Genomic DNA, 16,319 nt, shown 5'->3' on the forward strand with positions numbered 1-16,319 from the left:
ATTAATAATTTCACAAACTCGACTGTATTATTTCTTAATTTATTTTTCCTTTTTGGTAATAATTATAAATAGTAAGCGGAATGTCCCTTGTTCAAAGCAAAATGAAAAGTATTGTGCAACTAAAACCGACTTTGCCAGGGGCTTTACGTTAATTCCCCAACAATGAATGAATATCATTGATAAACACTCAATATTATCTGCCTGCCTAGCTTATTCCCAATAGGTATTACTGTCACGTCTGTCCACGGCACTACGGCACTGATACTTTTTGATAAAATCCAACACTAAAACAAAACAATCACCATGGTAGTGTTTTGTTTGGAATGTGTATTTGCTGTCTCATTGTGTTATGTATTTTTTGTGTGTAGAATGAAGTCGTTGAATATAAATAAATATTTTGTAAACTCTAACCATCGGTATATAACCAGAAATAGAGACGAAATGTCATTTAATTTGTTTGAAAACTATTCTGCCAAATCATTACGGTGACAACTGCGCTCCGATCGGCGAGCCCGAATTCGCAACAATTGACAGTTTAACTTAAGCTTTGCTATAATGGACAAATTGTATATTTAATATTTAATTACCGATGAAATATGATTCCGTTTGTTTTGTTTATTTATTTATTTATAGAGGACATCCAACAGCATACTTTGTAAAACTTAAAAACTAATTTACATGAGCAATAAGTTTTGCCAATTATAGGATATCACTAAAAAAATGGCAAGACGTGACATTCAAAAAGCAACAGTAATAATAATAAAAAATAATAATAATAAAAGAAAAAATTTGTAATAATAATAATATTTGTAAAAATGGCAGCAAAATACATTCCAAAGTAAAAATTAAAAATGAATTACATGTTTGTTTGTAATTATATGTTTTGCTGTTTTTCCCACACCACCGAATGGAACAACCCCCCATTTTTAGATATATTATGTTAATTACAATAAATACAGAATATTTTTGGTTTATTCGGAGACGTACACACAGGTCAGTTGTTGGCGCCGTACTATTTCAGCTTTCTAATTTGTGATTTCAGCGCAAACGAGAGTTGATATTTAAAAGCGATATAAGGCCCAATTGCCTGGTGAGTCGCCAGGGATGGATGGCCCTTATTTCGTCTCTATTTCTGGTTATATATTCGATGGCTCTAACATAAGGAATCTGAATTGAAGTTTCTTACGACTAATGAAACAAATAAATAGAATATAGCCGTCAATTAACTTTTATTAATATTATTAAATTGGATTACAGTTAAATGCGTACAATACGTAACTTTGAACAATTATTGACTATCGAGAAAACTAAGTTGGAACTAAGCGTAGTTTGATAAGTTTAGCTTTGCAACTTGGTTCGTGAGTTAGATCCCGGTAAAAACATGAAGCAATTTGTTAAAAGTACGGTAAATGTATTACTAAAGGTTAATGACCTATTATTGTCGAAGATACCGTTTTATCTGGAGTTACTCATGTGAATAAAGTGAGTCAAAGATTAGTTTTTTCGGACGAAAAAGTCGAGTGCCACAAAGTTTGATTTCTCTGGGGTATCGCATCCAACACAAATGCAAAAAGCTTCGTATGAAAAAGTTCGTCCTGAGAAGTACTGCCAGCTTACTTATTTCTGCCGCTAAGCAATAATGTATGCATTACTGCGTTCCGGTTTTGAAGGGTAAGGGTGCTGGTGAAATTACAGGCACATGTGACTTGTCAACTTATGTCACACAGTGGCAGTGCCCCTCAGGTCTTTGCGATTATAGCTCTGAGTGGCACTGCAACTGTTATGGACAGGCGTGTAGCTTTCCATCAGGTGCACGACTAGTTCGTCTCGTCATTTGGAAAAATAAAAACAGAACTCGCTTTGTACGCCGATTCGTAAATTTAAGTCCACGACCCCAGCCAACTGTGTCTTTGCTAATTAAAACCGCCTCTCTTATTAAAAAAAATTCAAAGTTTATCTCTGGAAAAGAGAGAATCTATATCAGATAGTCGAAATAATAATTCGATTATTTGCTAAAAACAGGCTATTACAGGAGATATAGCAAATAATAATCTCAGTACAGAGTACTAAAAAAACCGACCTCAAAAGTACATGGAATTGCATCTATTTATTTTTATACGCGCTATTTATAAAAATGAATCTTCATGCATGAACAGCCACTCTTAGAGGTGGATGATTTTCTTCAAAATTAAATAGGACCACTATGGAAATACGATGTATTCAACAAAAAAAAGAATCATGAAAATCGGTGTTCAAATACCGGAGTTATCGCGTAACATACATACAAAAAAAAACATCCAGTCGAATTGAGAACCTCCTTTTTTTGAAGTCGGTTAAAAATAGTGTCTATAAATCGGCTGCTCAAAGCAAAAGCAAAGGACATTGACTTCATAAATAATTACTATACATGCTGTTTTGAATTCAGAATTTTAAAACATTGAACTGTATTTTAAATTTTTTAGTTTAGATGATAATTTTCAGAATTTGTGTACGAAATTTTTATAGTTTTTCGATGAAGTAAAACATCTTGATAAAACCTATACAGATCTACAAAGCAATTTACAACTGACTTCTTTAAAATGTTACCAACATCGCTAGGTATTGTTATTAGACATTGAAAAATATATCTAACTTAGAAATTAAAGATATAGTTACATGGCACCATTTAGACTCGAATCATTGACTTTTCAATGGAGAAGCAACAAGCCGCCAAAGATTGATTTTGCTGTCGAACTTAAATCTACGAATGTTAATTAAACCCTTTACTTATTGTGTTAAGCAAACTGGAAAACAATACGATGAAGAAATGGAAGAGAAATTTAGTCTAACTTCGAGATTACAAGAGGAGGGGCGCGGGGCGTACTTATTAGTAGAGACATTCAGGCGTAATTTTGACTCATAAATCCTATCAGACGTATTAATACGAGTGATGTACGCCAAAGTCAATTTAAGTTAATTCGAACTGACTGCCGTTAGTTCGCCGCGGCCCGTTGAATACGAAACTGATTCGTTTACACGTGACGAAATATATTTGTGTTGATACACGCGGAAAGGTACCTTAATGCCAAACCTTAAGTGAGGTTATGTTTAGCACTATACAAATAACGCGTCCTTGGTGTAATAAGGTTACATTTGCAAACCACAAGCACCCGGACTCGAGACAATGAATAGTTAGATCTGTAATGGTTGTAACCCTAATAACCGTGATCAGGATCATATCCAGGCAGTAAAACAGGAAACTTCCGGTCCATAAATTTATTTAACCTGAAGTAAAAGGTAAAGTAAAGAAAAAAAAACTATAACAAATAAACGGTAAATGTAGAAAAACAGCACATTAATAAAAAAAAACACTCTGTAATCGAGTTCTTAGGTTTTCGCGATTGTTACACATAGGAAATGAAACTATTTTTCCGGATTTAAATCGCGTATATTAAAAATAGTTTCATTTCCTAACACTCCCTAACTTAAACCTAAAATTGGTAGATGTTAAATTTAGGCACTTACCCCTTATCGGGTTGTATTTATGTTGAATTACAGATAGACTGTTATACGCTTATTATGGTCGATACATGATTTACATTGATTGTATTATGATTAAACTTAAAAAGAATAAAAAACAATTAGACAATTTGATTTAGTAGTATTTGCTATCGCGGTCAAGCAGCGAGTAACCGTCGAAAGAAATATAATCAGAATGCGAAGGAAAATGGAACAATTCAAAATTTTAAATTTAAATATGAGTAGAAGAAGAAGAACGGTACAAAAAGGTGGGATGACGGTGTAAGGAGGTCACACCGTCACAGATCTCTACATTGCCGGCCGGGATCGGACCTCAGAGATGGCGAGACGATGAAAACCGATGTGCAAGCCACTTGACCACGGAGGTTGTCGCGTTCATAGTGCACAAAGCCGCAAAATGCGGGTTGGCGAAATTTACGGATATTTTGTTGTCAGGATGTTCAACCGAGACATGCAGCTTTCATTACGACCAGCGAAAAAAACTCTGAAAATTAAAGTTGACGTTTGTATCGTGAAACAATCGTTTTCACACCACTACACAACAGATTTTTATTGTTATTAACTAGTGCATAAAGCACAAAATAATACGAACTCATTGCATACGAAAATTGCAGTTTACTTGCATCATAATTTAGCGTCGCGATTTGGCATAGGTAGTTCAAGACGTAATTAGCTAAGAGCTCGTTAGTGTTATTGTCTGTCATTAATTGTTGGTAAATATTGTGCTCTAGTCGGGCAAGATTGGATTATTTGAGTCTTGTACATTGCAGACACATATAATTCCCGTTTTTAAGTACATACGGCTACTTTTGTGCCGTTTACAACTGTCAGAAATCAACTAAAAACGGTTCAACGCCATCTAGCGGATTTTACGGAACTACAAAATTATTATGAAAGGGTTCAATTTTGTTGTGTGAATTTTGCTGGACTCAGAAAAAAATACATGACAATAAAACGATACACAGTGTTTTGTTGCAATAACAATAAGTGACAAAGCGTTTAATTTTATTGTCATTTTGTCAGCCATTGTTTTACAAAGAAATGCAATACAAAAATGGATGCTGGTAAGAAGTAACGTGTAACTTAACCATTGCGAAAAAGGTATCTAAAATTTTTTTGTTGTTATTGGTAGTTTGTTTTGAAGCTTACTTGTAAAATGAAAACTTTTGCTGTTGTCACCTCATGTATTAGAAATTGTTGTGATTTATTATCATAATTCCCCAACAACAAGCACAACACAAAAGTTTTCATTTTATAAGTAAATTTTAGGACAAACTACCAAAAACAATGAAATCTTATGGTGCCGAACTGGTTGACACGTCATTGCTTATGAGCATCCAATATTTTGTATAATATCAAGTGACAAGACGAACAAGTCACATGACTGGTGATAAGCTGCAGGCCTATTCATAACAGGTGCAGTATCACACAGAGCTTTAAATCGCAAAGATCTGTCACCCTGAGACATAAGTTGACAAGTCCCATGTGCCTACTTTCATCCTTCAAAACTGCAATGTAATAATGGTGCCATTACTGCTTGACGACAGAAATAGGTAAGATGGCAGTACTTCCCTGGACGAACGTATACGTATCAAAATATTTATCATGAAACCCGCTTAAATGAGATCTTGTCTATGTTCATCCTAAACCACAATAAACAGCCAACAAAAGCGAAAAGCACTTGGAAAAAAAAAGAAAATCAATCGCCCTTTAAACATCGTAATCTCCGATCCCTATTCTGTATCAATCGATTCGATACAGATTAGCAGACAAGTCACGTCGATCGAGCGTGGCGCACGAACGTTCAATTTACATGGGAGCATGCATTCACATGCAAATCGAACAAGATGCGTGCCTTCCAAAGGCTGATTGCGATCACGACTACCAGAAAACGGGTGTGTGGATAATTAAAGTATTTAAGGTATATTGTTACGTGATACGGGCTGGTGTTCGCAACTTCAAATCTAGCGCCCGTTTTGCGTGTGTTAGATGTAGGATTCTTTTCGTGCCATCGCTCCTTCAAGATCTCAGCATCGGGGTTCCTGAATACTTCGGAGAACAAATCGTCATTTCTAGTGATTCGCCCTACAGTTGTGTGTAACCATGCATGCTCTGCATAGAGAGCTGGATGTGACACCAAAATTTAAAAGCTGTTTTGTTGTTAGAGCAGGTAGTTGCAGGTAGTATTGAAAACTCTTGTTTTGTATTTAAAATATTGTAGCTTATTGGTTTAACTTGATCACTTTAACTATGACCATTAGTGGGCTTTGAAACGTGTTGCTGACGTTAACGTCGTCGACAATCACACGTAAATTTTCACAATAGCTACTTGACAAGCTATCTTCGGCACAAAATGTAAAATAGTATTGTTTGATGGTCGCAGATAACAATATAAGCGCACCTATTTAATCTTGTATTTGACTCCTCGTCGTATGAGATGGTCGATGATGTCACAGCGGTCCTCATCACTTATGCTTACTGTTTGGAGCTCCGAAATGTCCACAGTCACTATCAATAATAAGCAGATCCCAAAACGATATAAAAAACAGTCGATAATGAAAATGCGAAGGCTAGACATTTGATTGTCGCGGAAGTGCACATAGAAAAACCACCCAGCCGCCCAAATTTTGTCGAAAGCAAAATAATGAGAGATTGTTTACATAAAACGAATATAATATTTGTTGTGCTGTTAATGAATATTTTAAATTTTTAATCAAGGTGGCACGACAGGTGGAGGAGCAGAAAGAGGAAATAACCTAGACACGTTCTTTAGTAGTTAGTTCACCGATTAATGTTACATATGTCACTATTTTTAATTTAAAAAAATACAATTCTTAACATAAATTACATTTTCATAAATGTACTGAGACGTTAGTATAAGAATATTAATCACTTTAAACTTATCTCTCAAAGACACTCTGGGGCCCAGATTGTAAATTGCTCTTACCGCACTTTTCAGCAGGACAAATATTATATTAATATCAGCGGCTTTGCTCAAAAGCGAAATACAGTAGCCGAAGTAAACAAATCTAGCGATTTCAACGTCTGAAAGTTTTCGTATTCTTTAATCGTGTACACTGTAGAGCCGTTTTGATAACTTACTTATATGAAGACTCCATTACAATTTAGCATCTTAGAAAAACAACTGTATCTTAAAATTTCAATTTTTCGTTTCTAACTGTAAGTTTGTGACCGTATGCCTAACACTGAGCACAAACGTTAGTTTCCTTAAGAAAAAAGCTTCATTTCTAAAAAGGTATCGCTAAAACCCGAGAACTCGATATTGTAGCTTATCAAATATTTTAACAAGCAAAACCGTCCCGCAAATACAACTTCACTTTCTAGAAACGAAATAGAGTGAATAGACAACTGCCTCAAACGGGTTCATGTAGTTGAAACTAATTTCAAATCGCAGCGCTTTGATGTTGTAGATTTTAGTTTGAACGCGTGCAATATAAATTCACGCTTTCGCAAGCATTTCATTGCCGTACTGTAGCTTACTCTTCATTGGAAACTGTGGTCCGAATTCAAACTTCAATCTTTTAACTTCAATGCAGGCAGACACGCTATTTATTTATTTATTAAATAAAATCATCCGACCCGAAACGTCGGTTTGTTTGAAAAAAAAAACAAATATACGCGATTCAAATCCGGAAAACTAGTTTTATTTCCTATAATCATCAGTTTAGTACAATCAAAATATGTATATCAAGTAAAAGATCCATAATACAGAAAATTAACATTAATAATAACCAAAATAATAATAACGCAATAATAATAATAATAATAAAACCAGCCAACAGGCTAAGAAAAGGAAGGCAAAGCCAGATAATAATATTAACGCACGTACTCATAGACCCGCACTAGGCAAACCTTGTATCGTGGGTGCACGGACACACGCACAGACAACAACAAAAACACCCAAACTCACGAGAAATAAATGTAGGCAATACAAATATTTCTCCCGGCCCGTGAATCAAACCCGGGACGGTCCAGGATGGTAACCGTTCGGCCATGGAGGTAATTATAGTTTATATAAATATAGTTTATTTATATAAACTTATAGTTTATTCAACAAGAACAGAATAGGGTAAGGGGTACTAATTAAACTATAGGCACAAAAAAATTTATGTCACAGGGTGACGGGAACAGTTAAAGTGAACCCCTCTCTGGTCTTTGCGATTTAAAGCATTGAGTGGCAGTACAAGTGTCTTGGGTAGGCATGTCGCTTACCACCAGATTATAGTTTTAAAATAATTTTGAAAAAAAATAACAATTGAACGTAACGTAACCTTACTTGTGTAGTTAAGTTTAAGTATGGCCAGTACACCCCAATGGTTTACAATAAAAGAATTGGTGAAACAGATTATGTCATCAAAAAAGACAAGGATTAATGTGTCGGTAAACGTTGTTTACTTCCGAGGGAACACGTTCAGAATTAAAAAGAAATGTACACGACTAGTCTTCTAAATAAAGGCGACCATCCTCAGTTTTTATAACATTTTACAGATTTAAGATACAAGATTTTATAGATTTTCTTGTACGGTCGACGATTACCGACAGCCACACACCGGCTCCACCCATTTATATTAATAATATAATGATCGAGCTGTCACGCTTCTCCCACCTTCGCTTCCTTTACTATCATTATATGCCTTTTCAATCTTGATACTTTTAACGTGACCGTTTCTAGGGACATTGTCAATGTGATTGAGACATGTACGCCGAGGTCTACTTCTCCCCACGCCTCCATCCATATTCGTTCTATAGATTTGTGCTGTCAACCTACCAACACTCATTCTTTCTACGTGACCAAGCATCTGCCTGGTCACTACATCATCTTTCACACCACAATGCTCTCTAATTACATTGTTCGGCGTTCTGTCCATAGGATTAATATCGCACGAATAATTTACCGAGATAAATAAAAGATCTTGTTATTATATGACATCCGACGACCTGAGACTTAATATGTGAGCACTGTAGGTGCTAGACGATGGAATATCAAATTTTCAACATTGGTTCATTGGTTTGGATATACTGGACATGGCCCTAGATTTTGTTGGTTATTCATATAGGGAATTTCTTACTTTACCTCTCTGAGCGCATGTTTAGGTTAGTTTTTCCTTGCTTTAGTAGTCTATTATAGCGTAGGTATCTTTGATTTTGTATGAGAGTGTAGTATCTGTTACTAGCAACTGTACCTGTTACGTAATTTATGACATGGTTATTTGGTACATATCTCATATTATCAATGTTACAATACTATAATTTAAAGTGTAATGTCAAGGGCCGTTACTAAGACAAACAATAATAGATAATATAAAACAAAATAATATAAATAAACCCAAATGTTATCAAAACATAAAGACGTCCAATAAAAATAACAAAAATAAAATAACATTCTCTTCGAAAGAAATTCGCCTACAATGTAAAATTCATTATCCAATGAAAAGAGTTTCAGAGGAGTAATATTTCAGGTCATTATCTTCATTAAAATTGAGAAAATTTAGCAGGTTTTTGAAGTATCCAAAATGTCTTGGACCAGGACTTTAGATTAGGAAACAGCTTTCAACAATTTTAAATTAAATTTTTATGTAGGCTTGCACACTACACTGTTCACATTACGTTTCTAATCTCATCCACACTAACGATTGACGTAGTGCCTAAGACTGTTTTTCAACCACGGGATACCGAACGTCCAATATCACGATTAAAATGTATATGACGACCAATCTCGATAACTCCACGTACTTTTCGCGGAATGAAATGCTTTTCTCCATTACCAAAACGAATGTATTGATTGTTCCGTCACTGCAGAACCCCGGCTGTCCCAGTTTTTCATACAACGTATGCGTTCTGTAAGCCTTGTAGATATAAACGTCCAATCTCTCCTATGTAAATCTTGCCACAGGAGCAAGGAATCTTATATACCCTGTGGATAGTAAATGGCTCTTGCGTCAGCACCCGTACTACCTGACCGGGCTGTCAGGGCTTTAGTGCGCAGTTTTCGTCGAGTCACCGCCGCGAAAGCTCATAATTAAGGACCTCGGACTAGTACGAAATATCTCGAGCAAAAATTTAACTTAAATACGTAAGTTGTCGAGTAGTTCAGTTAATAAGTATTCAACAAACTTACATGACTTCCACGAGCAAGGATACTGGATTACAGACATGTAATTTACCTTTAAGAAACTTGCAAGTTGGAAAAAGATGAGAAAACTTAACAGCCTTACGAAGGTTCTAATACTTATGAAGTCCAGGTTTTTATTTAGGAAACTAACTGTACTACACAATGATAAGACTTAGTAATGAATGAATATCATAACTATAATCATAAACAAATTCATGCACGCGGAATTATAAATCTCTACGCCATATCGCATAGCTAGTTTTTTAAATAAAAAGCTGGAACTTCTTCTGTAATATTCAGGTACAAAGTAATCGTTACAACAACGGCAACTCATAACCAAGAAACTCATTTTTCTAGATTGAAAAATCTGAAACCTTCACGTAAAAGCGAGGTGCAATCAACAAAGAAGGAACGCGACCCAGAAAACTATTGTATACAAAAATCACCTCAAATTCATAACCCTGAAGAATATCAGCAATGACAGTCGACGGTTATTACCTACTTCCCTCCTCCCCCTTATTCCGTTTCATCCCTTCCCCTTTCCGTTTCACCCCCCCTTGCCCATAATATATGGGGCACAGGATGTCCTGGAAACGCGCATTTTTACATTTTGCTGCCGGAGTTTTGGAATTAGCTTTATGGTTCCGTGAATTGTTAAATGGGGGAACCCCTTTTTTATGACCATGTCATTTTTTTTTTCAATCGTTTATCTACTTTTGTTTAGTCGTTATAGCTTTATTCCGTATATTTTTTTATCAATTGCTTCCACAATATTAAAGATTTGTGGTAGAAAGTCATTTTGTAGAATTATAATACTATACGTATTAAATAGCATTACGTTGCGATATAGCTGCAAGTTATTGTCATCTAAATAATTAAAAAAATACTCACCAACTGGGCTTTCTTCATTCCAAAACGAGTCGTCCAGTGTGTAATCGGCCTCTGAAACAAAGATAACGACACAGTTTAAGAAAGATAAATCTAATTCAGATTACGAGATATAACTAACTGCAGTCTAAATCAGTAACAATGTTGAAACACACATACTCGTATAACCAATACAAAATATAACCTATAATGTACATGTATAGTACAAGTATGATACATAAATGTATGTAAATCTGGAAAGAATGATGAAGACAGAACAGGCATCTATTTGATAATCACAAATGACACACAGAATAAAAAACACAAACTAACAATTAGAAATCTTAATGAAAAAGAAAATAATAACAACAACATAGTTAAAAGTTTAAGTAGAAATAAACATTCACGACAAAAAACCACAAAATTAAACAAAAATAGTTTTCAAACGCAAATTATTAACAAATCTCACGCGGTAACAAAAGGGACATTCTGCATTTGCTGGAGAACGTAATCCCAGCCAGCAAAGTCTGTACCATGTTTAAAATCCGTAGACAAATATGTAGTTTATTTTAATTACCCGAGAACTTTCAGTATGGCATCCATATTATTCGCATTCAAAAATTCGTACAAATATTTTTTCCCTGCTCTATAAACCTACACTAGCCGTTCCATAAATTTGTATGAGAAGTCAAAATCTGCGTGATTTCGTAAAAGTGGTACAATAAAAAAGAATAAATATGACCTTGTCATATACATCTTAATGAGATGTAAGTGTTTCTTTAAAAAAAATCAGATAGAAAGTAATAGTATATATGAAAACACGTAGTTATCCATAGTCTCTGCCTACCGTATACATAACTCTGTACACGGGCGTGATAATATGAATGTATGTAAGTTTAAACGATGTGACATGAACTAAATTACATACTACACACTGAAAAATTACAATCGAAACTGGAAACATTACAGTTTATGAAAAAGAAACAATTAACAATGCAATTTACGAGCATTCAAGTTATAATTAAAACTCAGAGACCTTAAATATGAAAATAATAACTTTACACAAAAATAATTACCGGCGACTGTGACTGAAATAAATTAAACAATGGAGTAGGGGTGTTACGAGCAATGATGCTTCACCATTCAACCTGGTGGATACAGCTATTGTTATTGTAATTACCTCGTTAGGGGCCAAGACAAAAGATCTGCTTTTTTCAACGTCCAAATTAGAAATTAAGATTCCGAAACTTTTGTTCAGACGTTCGATGTCGCTTTCCTTCAATATCTTTACTATATTTTTCAAAAACATTTTCCCTTAATGGAACTCAATGAAGCTTTCGACAATATTAGATCTAACATTTTGTACTCAATATAAGGTAAAATATATATAAAGATAGTAGTACCTTTTTACTAAACTAACACTACCAGAACATCGAATACTCCTGCGTTCTCAAAACTTAAAGGTTAGAAGTGAATATTTATTTTAGCGTTGGTGTTGCTCAGGGCACCACTTTCTAGTTTTTTCATTATTATCTTTATAAACATTTTAAGATTTGAAATACAGGATAACAGAATTATTAGGCATTAAAAATACATACAAATACATCTAGACAATATTTACATCTCATAAATATTAATAATATAGACGAAACAAGATTTTTTTTAAAAATGTATTAACATTAATTTCGTTAGTAAATTTAATCTAAAGGAACGCGCCCCGGCTGAGGATAGTAAAGTTTCCAATTGGATAGCTAAACTGGTTTGTTTTCGTGATAAATAACAGCCTCCGGTTACCGATATGTTATAAATATATTTGTATTGTATAACGTACAATGGTGAGAAATAAAATGCTCTACCACAATAGAAGAATTTTTAAGCGATACAGAGATATAACATCCCTAAACTAATTCGTCGTTAGTAATAATAATTAGCACATAAGTTCCTTGTTATATTGAGTGTGATTTATTAAAATTTTCATTATTAAAAAGAATTTAATAATCTTGTTGTGTAATTTTTATTTATTTTTTATTTTGTTTGATTATTTCCTGTGTTTAATTTTTAGCTACACCCTTACAGGGTGCTTGTATTGTAAATTTTAATATATACTTTACATGACTGCGAATGAATAAATACTGAAGTACTGAAATACATACCTGTGTTTTGTTGCTATTCACGCTTGTTTGTAAAATTGCAGGGCTATATTCATTGACTTACAATTATATGGACGTCGGGTCCGCGCTAAAAAGTGTCCGCACTTGTAAGGCGCTAAAATCGTATACAGAGCGCGACACTCCGCTTTAGTCTTCATTTGTTCGACTGACAGCGCGATACTGCGATGACATTACAATTTAAATTTCGAATAGGTTGACTTGGGACATTTTTTTCGTGGTTTTTGTATTATACCCGTCGTCCATTTATTTGTAAGTCAATGGCTATATTGCTAACATCATAAGCAACAACTTTTGTCACATTCCTTTTTATAAAATAAATAAATTCGTCAAAAACAAACGTTTAAGATTTTATTGTACTATCCCCATTGAGAACCCCAATCCCCGCCACAGTTTTACAAAGGGAAGACATTACAATACTGTGCCCCGCTTCTACTTTTGCACAAAGTTATCACCATTTTGAACGATCTATTTGAATATTTTTATTTTTGATCGAAAGTAAAATGTAATAAATTATTAACAGTTATTGAACAAATGATTATTGTTAAACATTTTAATTTGATGGGACTTGTTTGAATGGTCTAACTGGTCCCTAAGTAAATACACAATTTAAAACTTAAAGCGTCGGAAGTCCTCAGCATCTAAATCCATAAAAGCCATAGTTATTGTACCATAAACTGAAGTACCGTTAAAACTTGTTATTGGAATCAATTTTGCCTCAGTAAAGTACAGCAACTGTTGTTGTATCACTAAAATTATAATTCGAAGAGAATTAGTTTTTAGTAAGTTTTTAATACTTTCTTAAAGTCTAGACTTTACGATTGAACAATTTACGTAATGCTTTCAAGCGTAGGCTATATCGTGATATTCAAGAGGCCGATGTAAAAATAAAACTTAGACGTTTTAATTACCACCGCATCGGTCACCTTGAGATATAAAATTAACAAGTTTCATGAGCCTATACTTTCACCAGTAACCTTAGGCTTGGCAACTGAAATTGGTATAGTGGCAGTACTTCCCTGAACGTACAATTCTGGGTGAGTATATCAGTCATCCGCCAGAATCCATGCATAGATGCCGACGTATCTGGCTACAAATCAATGATCTTGAACGTCGAAAAACCGCGATAAGCAATCACGCACTGCGGTGCAAAACACTGCGGTGACGTTCTAACATTGGCTAACTATAGTTCTCATATACGAAATACAGATAAGGAGTTCGAATACGGACATGTTTCACATCGTGTTAAGTGAAAATCTGTAGATTCTGCCGTGAAGTGAATAAGATGTCTTTACATTTAATTTTGCCTTGTAATTGGCACACGACGTTTACTTCTGGGCAAACATGTGCCTCAGCTAGAAGAGGTAAAGACAATCAAAAATGAGAAAATGACACAATCGGTCTCATAGGCGAGGTAATGTCATAATAGGTGAAGTGTTAATGAAGAGCTGATCCAGCTCTGATTAAGGTGATGACTCTATAAAATGTACATTATGAATACATATATAACAGACCAATTTAAACCTCACAAAAAACATAAATAGCTAGAAGAGGCGTCTAAGGTATCTATAGGAGCATAACTCACCGTACTCGTTCAAGTTGCTAATGAAAGAATTCTTGTCTCTCACAATGTTATGGTAGAAAAACCAAAAAGTAAAATGAAAAACGAACTACTGTGAAGAGTCTATATTGTAAAGCAATAATTCAACTTTCTCATAGCGAGCAATACTCGGCGAGTGTAACAGGCGAACCTTAAACAATGTGATACTGAGAACGTGGCCATTAGCTTTTATGGCACAATAAGAAGCTGGGTTTACTCAGCAAATATTGGTGTAAGATTTTCGAAATGGCACAAGTTGAGAAATTCTTAAAATTAGCTGGTTGTTTTTAGCCGGACGTTTGTTGATTTTATTACCTGAAACCCTACTTCATTAATTTGATACGCGAAAATTGAAATAATGAAATTGTCGATAGATACTTTACAACTACGTGGAAGTAGACGATCATACAGTAGATTATTTTGGTTATGAGTGATTTGTGCAAATACCGTAGAGGATATATTTTATGTGGAAGTATCTGAATATGAAGATATAAATGGTGTTCTTCTTGATATTTCCCTTGTATAGTTTGGTAAAATACTACACGATTTATAAGTCACTTGTTGCATGCGGCTTAAGTAGGTCGCATTACATGCAACAATGCATAGTAGGTTGTATAAATTGTATAAATATTAAACGGTGATTGAAAGCCTATAGATGCAACTTGTATAGGAAGTTTATAGAACAGCGTTAGAGGATACTTGAAGCTAGCAGTATTAGCTATTATTATTAATACAAAGATCGAAAAGCATAAAGAAAAATAGCTTCGATGTGATTGGATAGTGTCTACTGCTACATTGGTGCCACCGCACTTAACCGACAAAGCTACAAACTGACTTTTTATGTAAAGAATGTGGCAAATGAGCAGACGAGCTGCTTGATGGGAGGTAGTCATCGTCAACCATGGACATTTGCAACATCAGATGAACTGCCTATGCGTTGCCAGCCTTTGAGAGCACTGTTAACACGCTTTTTGAAGAACCCCATGTCATGTACTTCAGAAGAACGATGCGTTGCGTGTGATCTTACAATGACAGGCATCTAAGATGTGAGAATGGACTCTACTCCTTTGGCGGGAAGTGGTGGAAGATGGTGGAAACGAGACGGTGGCACCAGTTCGTAAAGTTCCTCAGAGAACTCCCTATTATAAAGACTTAGCAAACTTCGAGCAGACTTAGAAAAACTTATGAAGTTTTCTTCACTCAGCCAAGTACCTTTATTCGTTGTATTGCAATATTTATGTATTGAATATCTTGGCATTGCAATGTAAATACGCCAGTACATCAAGCTACACATTGACGTACCTATCTTGTTCCGTTGCACTGGAGGCGATTTTCGAACAAAAATGTGCAGTCTGGCATGCCGTTGTCCGTACATTGTATAATCAATGCCCTAATATTCCTGACCCTCTAACCTTTTGCTTCTCACAGAAAATTGTATTTATGTGATGTAATTAAATATCAAATTGGCTTAGAAAGTTTCTTAAAACGTCATTCATTAATGATGCAATAAGGAAGTCATACAAAAATGAATTAAACAACTCGCTGGTTAAAGGTTAAGTTTTGTTTTTATGACACTTTTCTTTACACTGATCTACTCTGAAAGAAATACACGGTTAAAGGGTTAGGTATCTGAGAACATCGACTGTACATATAGGTTAATGATGACTATAGAAATTATAAAGAATTCTATTACATTTGTCAACTTTGAGAAATAGAAGATGGGAAATTTGGAACCAATGACATTGATAATAGATTTCGATATCATTGGTATCATTGTTGCCATAAACGTATCATACTTCAGTATGAAAAAAAAACTGTTTACTGTGTAACATAAATTCAGTTTTCCCTGTAGACAAAATTAAATTTCTTGTTCCTGACAACCGGGAATTGGAGACAAAGTGTGTTCACGTCTGACATTAATAACATTCACTTGCTCCTGTTCCAAAAGGTCAATTTGTTATACAGTACTTCAATTTAAGATTGTTTTTAGATTTGTTTTTGTTGACAAAATGTATTTTGAAATTGATAAATC

At 34.6% G+C, this 16,319-nt stretch overlaps 1 protein-coding gene across 1 annotated transcript in view; it reads right to left on the reverse strand.

The window, feature by feature from the left end:
• LOC113237283 (disintegrin and metalloproteinase domain-containing protein 23-like) overlaps positions 1-16,319 on the reverse strand; it is an 889,413-nt gene that overhangs the window by 556,804 nt on the left and 316,290 nt on the right. Inside the window, exon 3 of the mRNA XM_026473672.1 lies at positions 10,544-10,594. Within this exon, the coding sequence (XP_026329457.1) occupies positions 10,544-10,594 (51 nt within the window). The remainder of the gene's footprint in view (positions 1-10,543; positions 10,595-16,319) is intronic.

Source organism: Hyposmocoma kahamanoa, unplaced genomic scaffold, assembly GCF_003589595.1.
Source record: "Hyposmocoma kahamanoa isolate Upper Pololo Valley unplaced genomic scaffold, ASM358959v1 93, whole genome shotgun sequence".
Lineage (NCBI taxonomy): Eukaryota > Metazoa > Arthropoda > Insecta > Lepidoptera > Cosmopterigidae > Hyposmocoma > Hyposmocoma kahamanoa.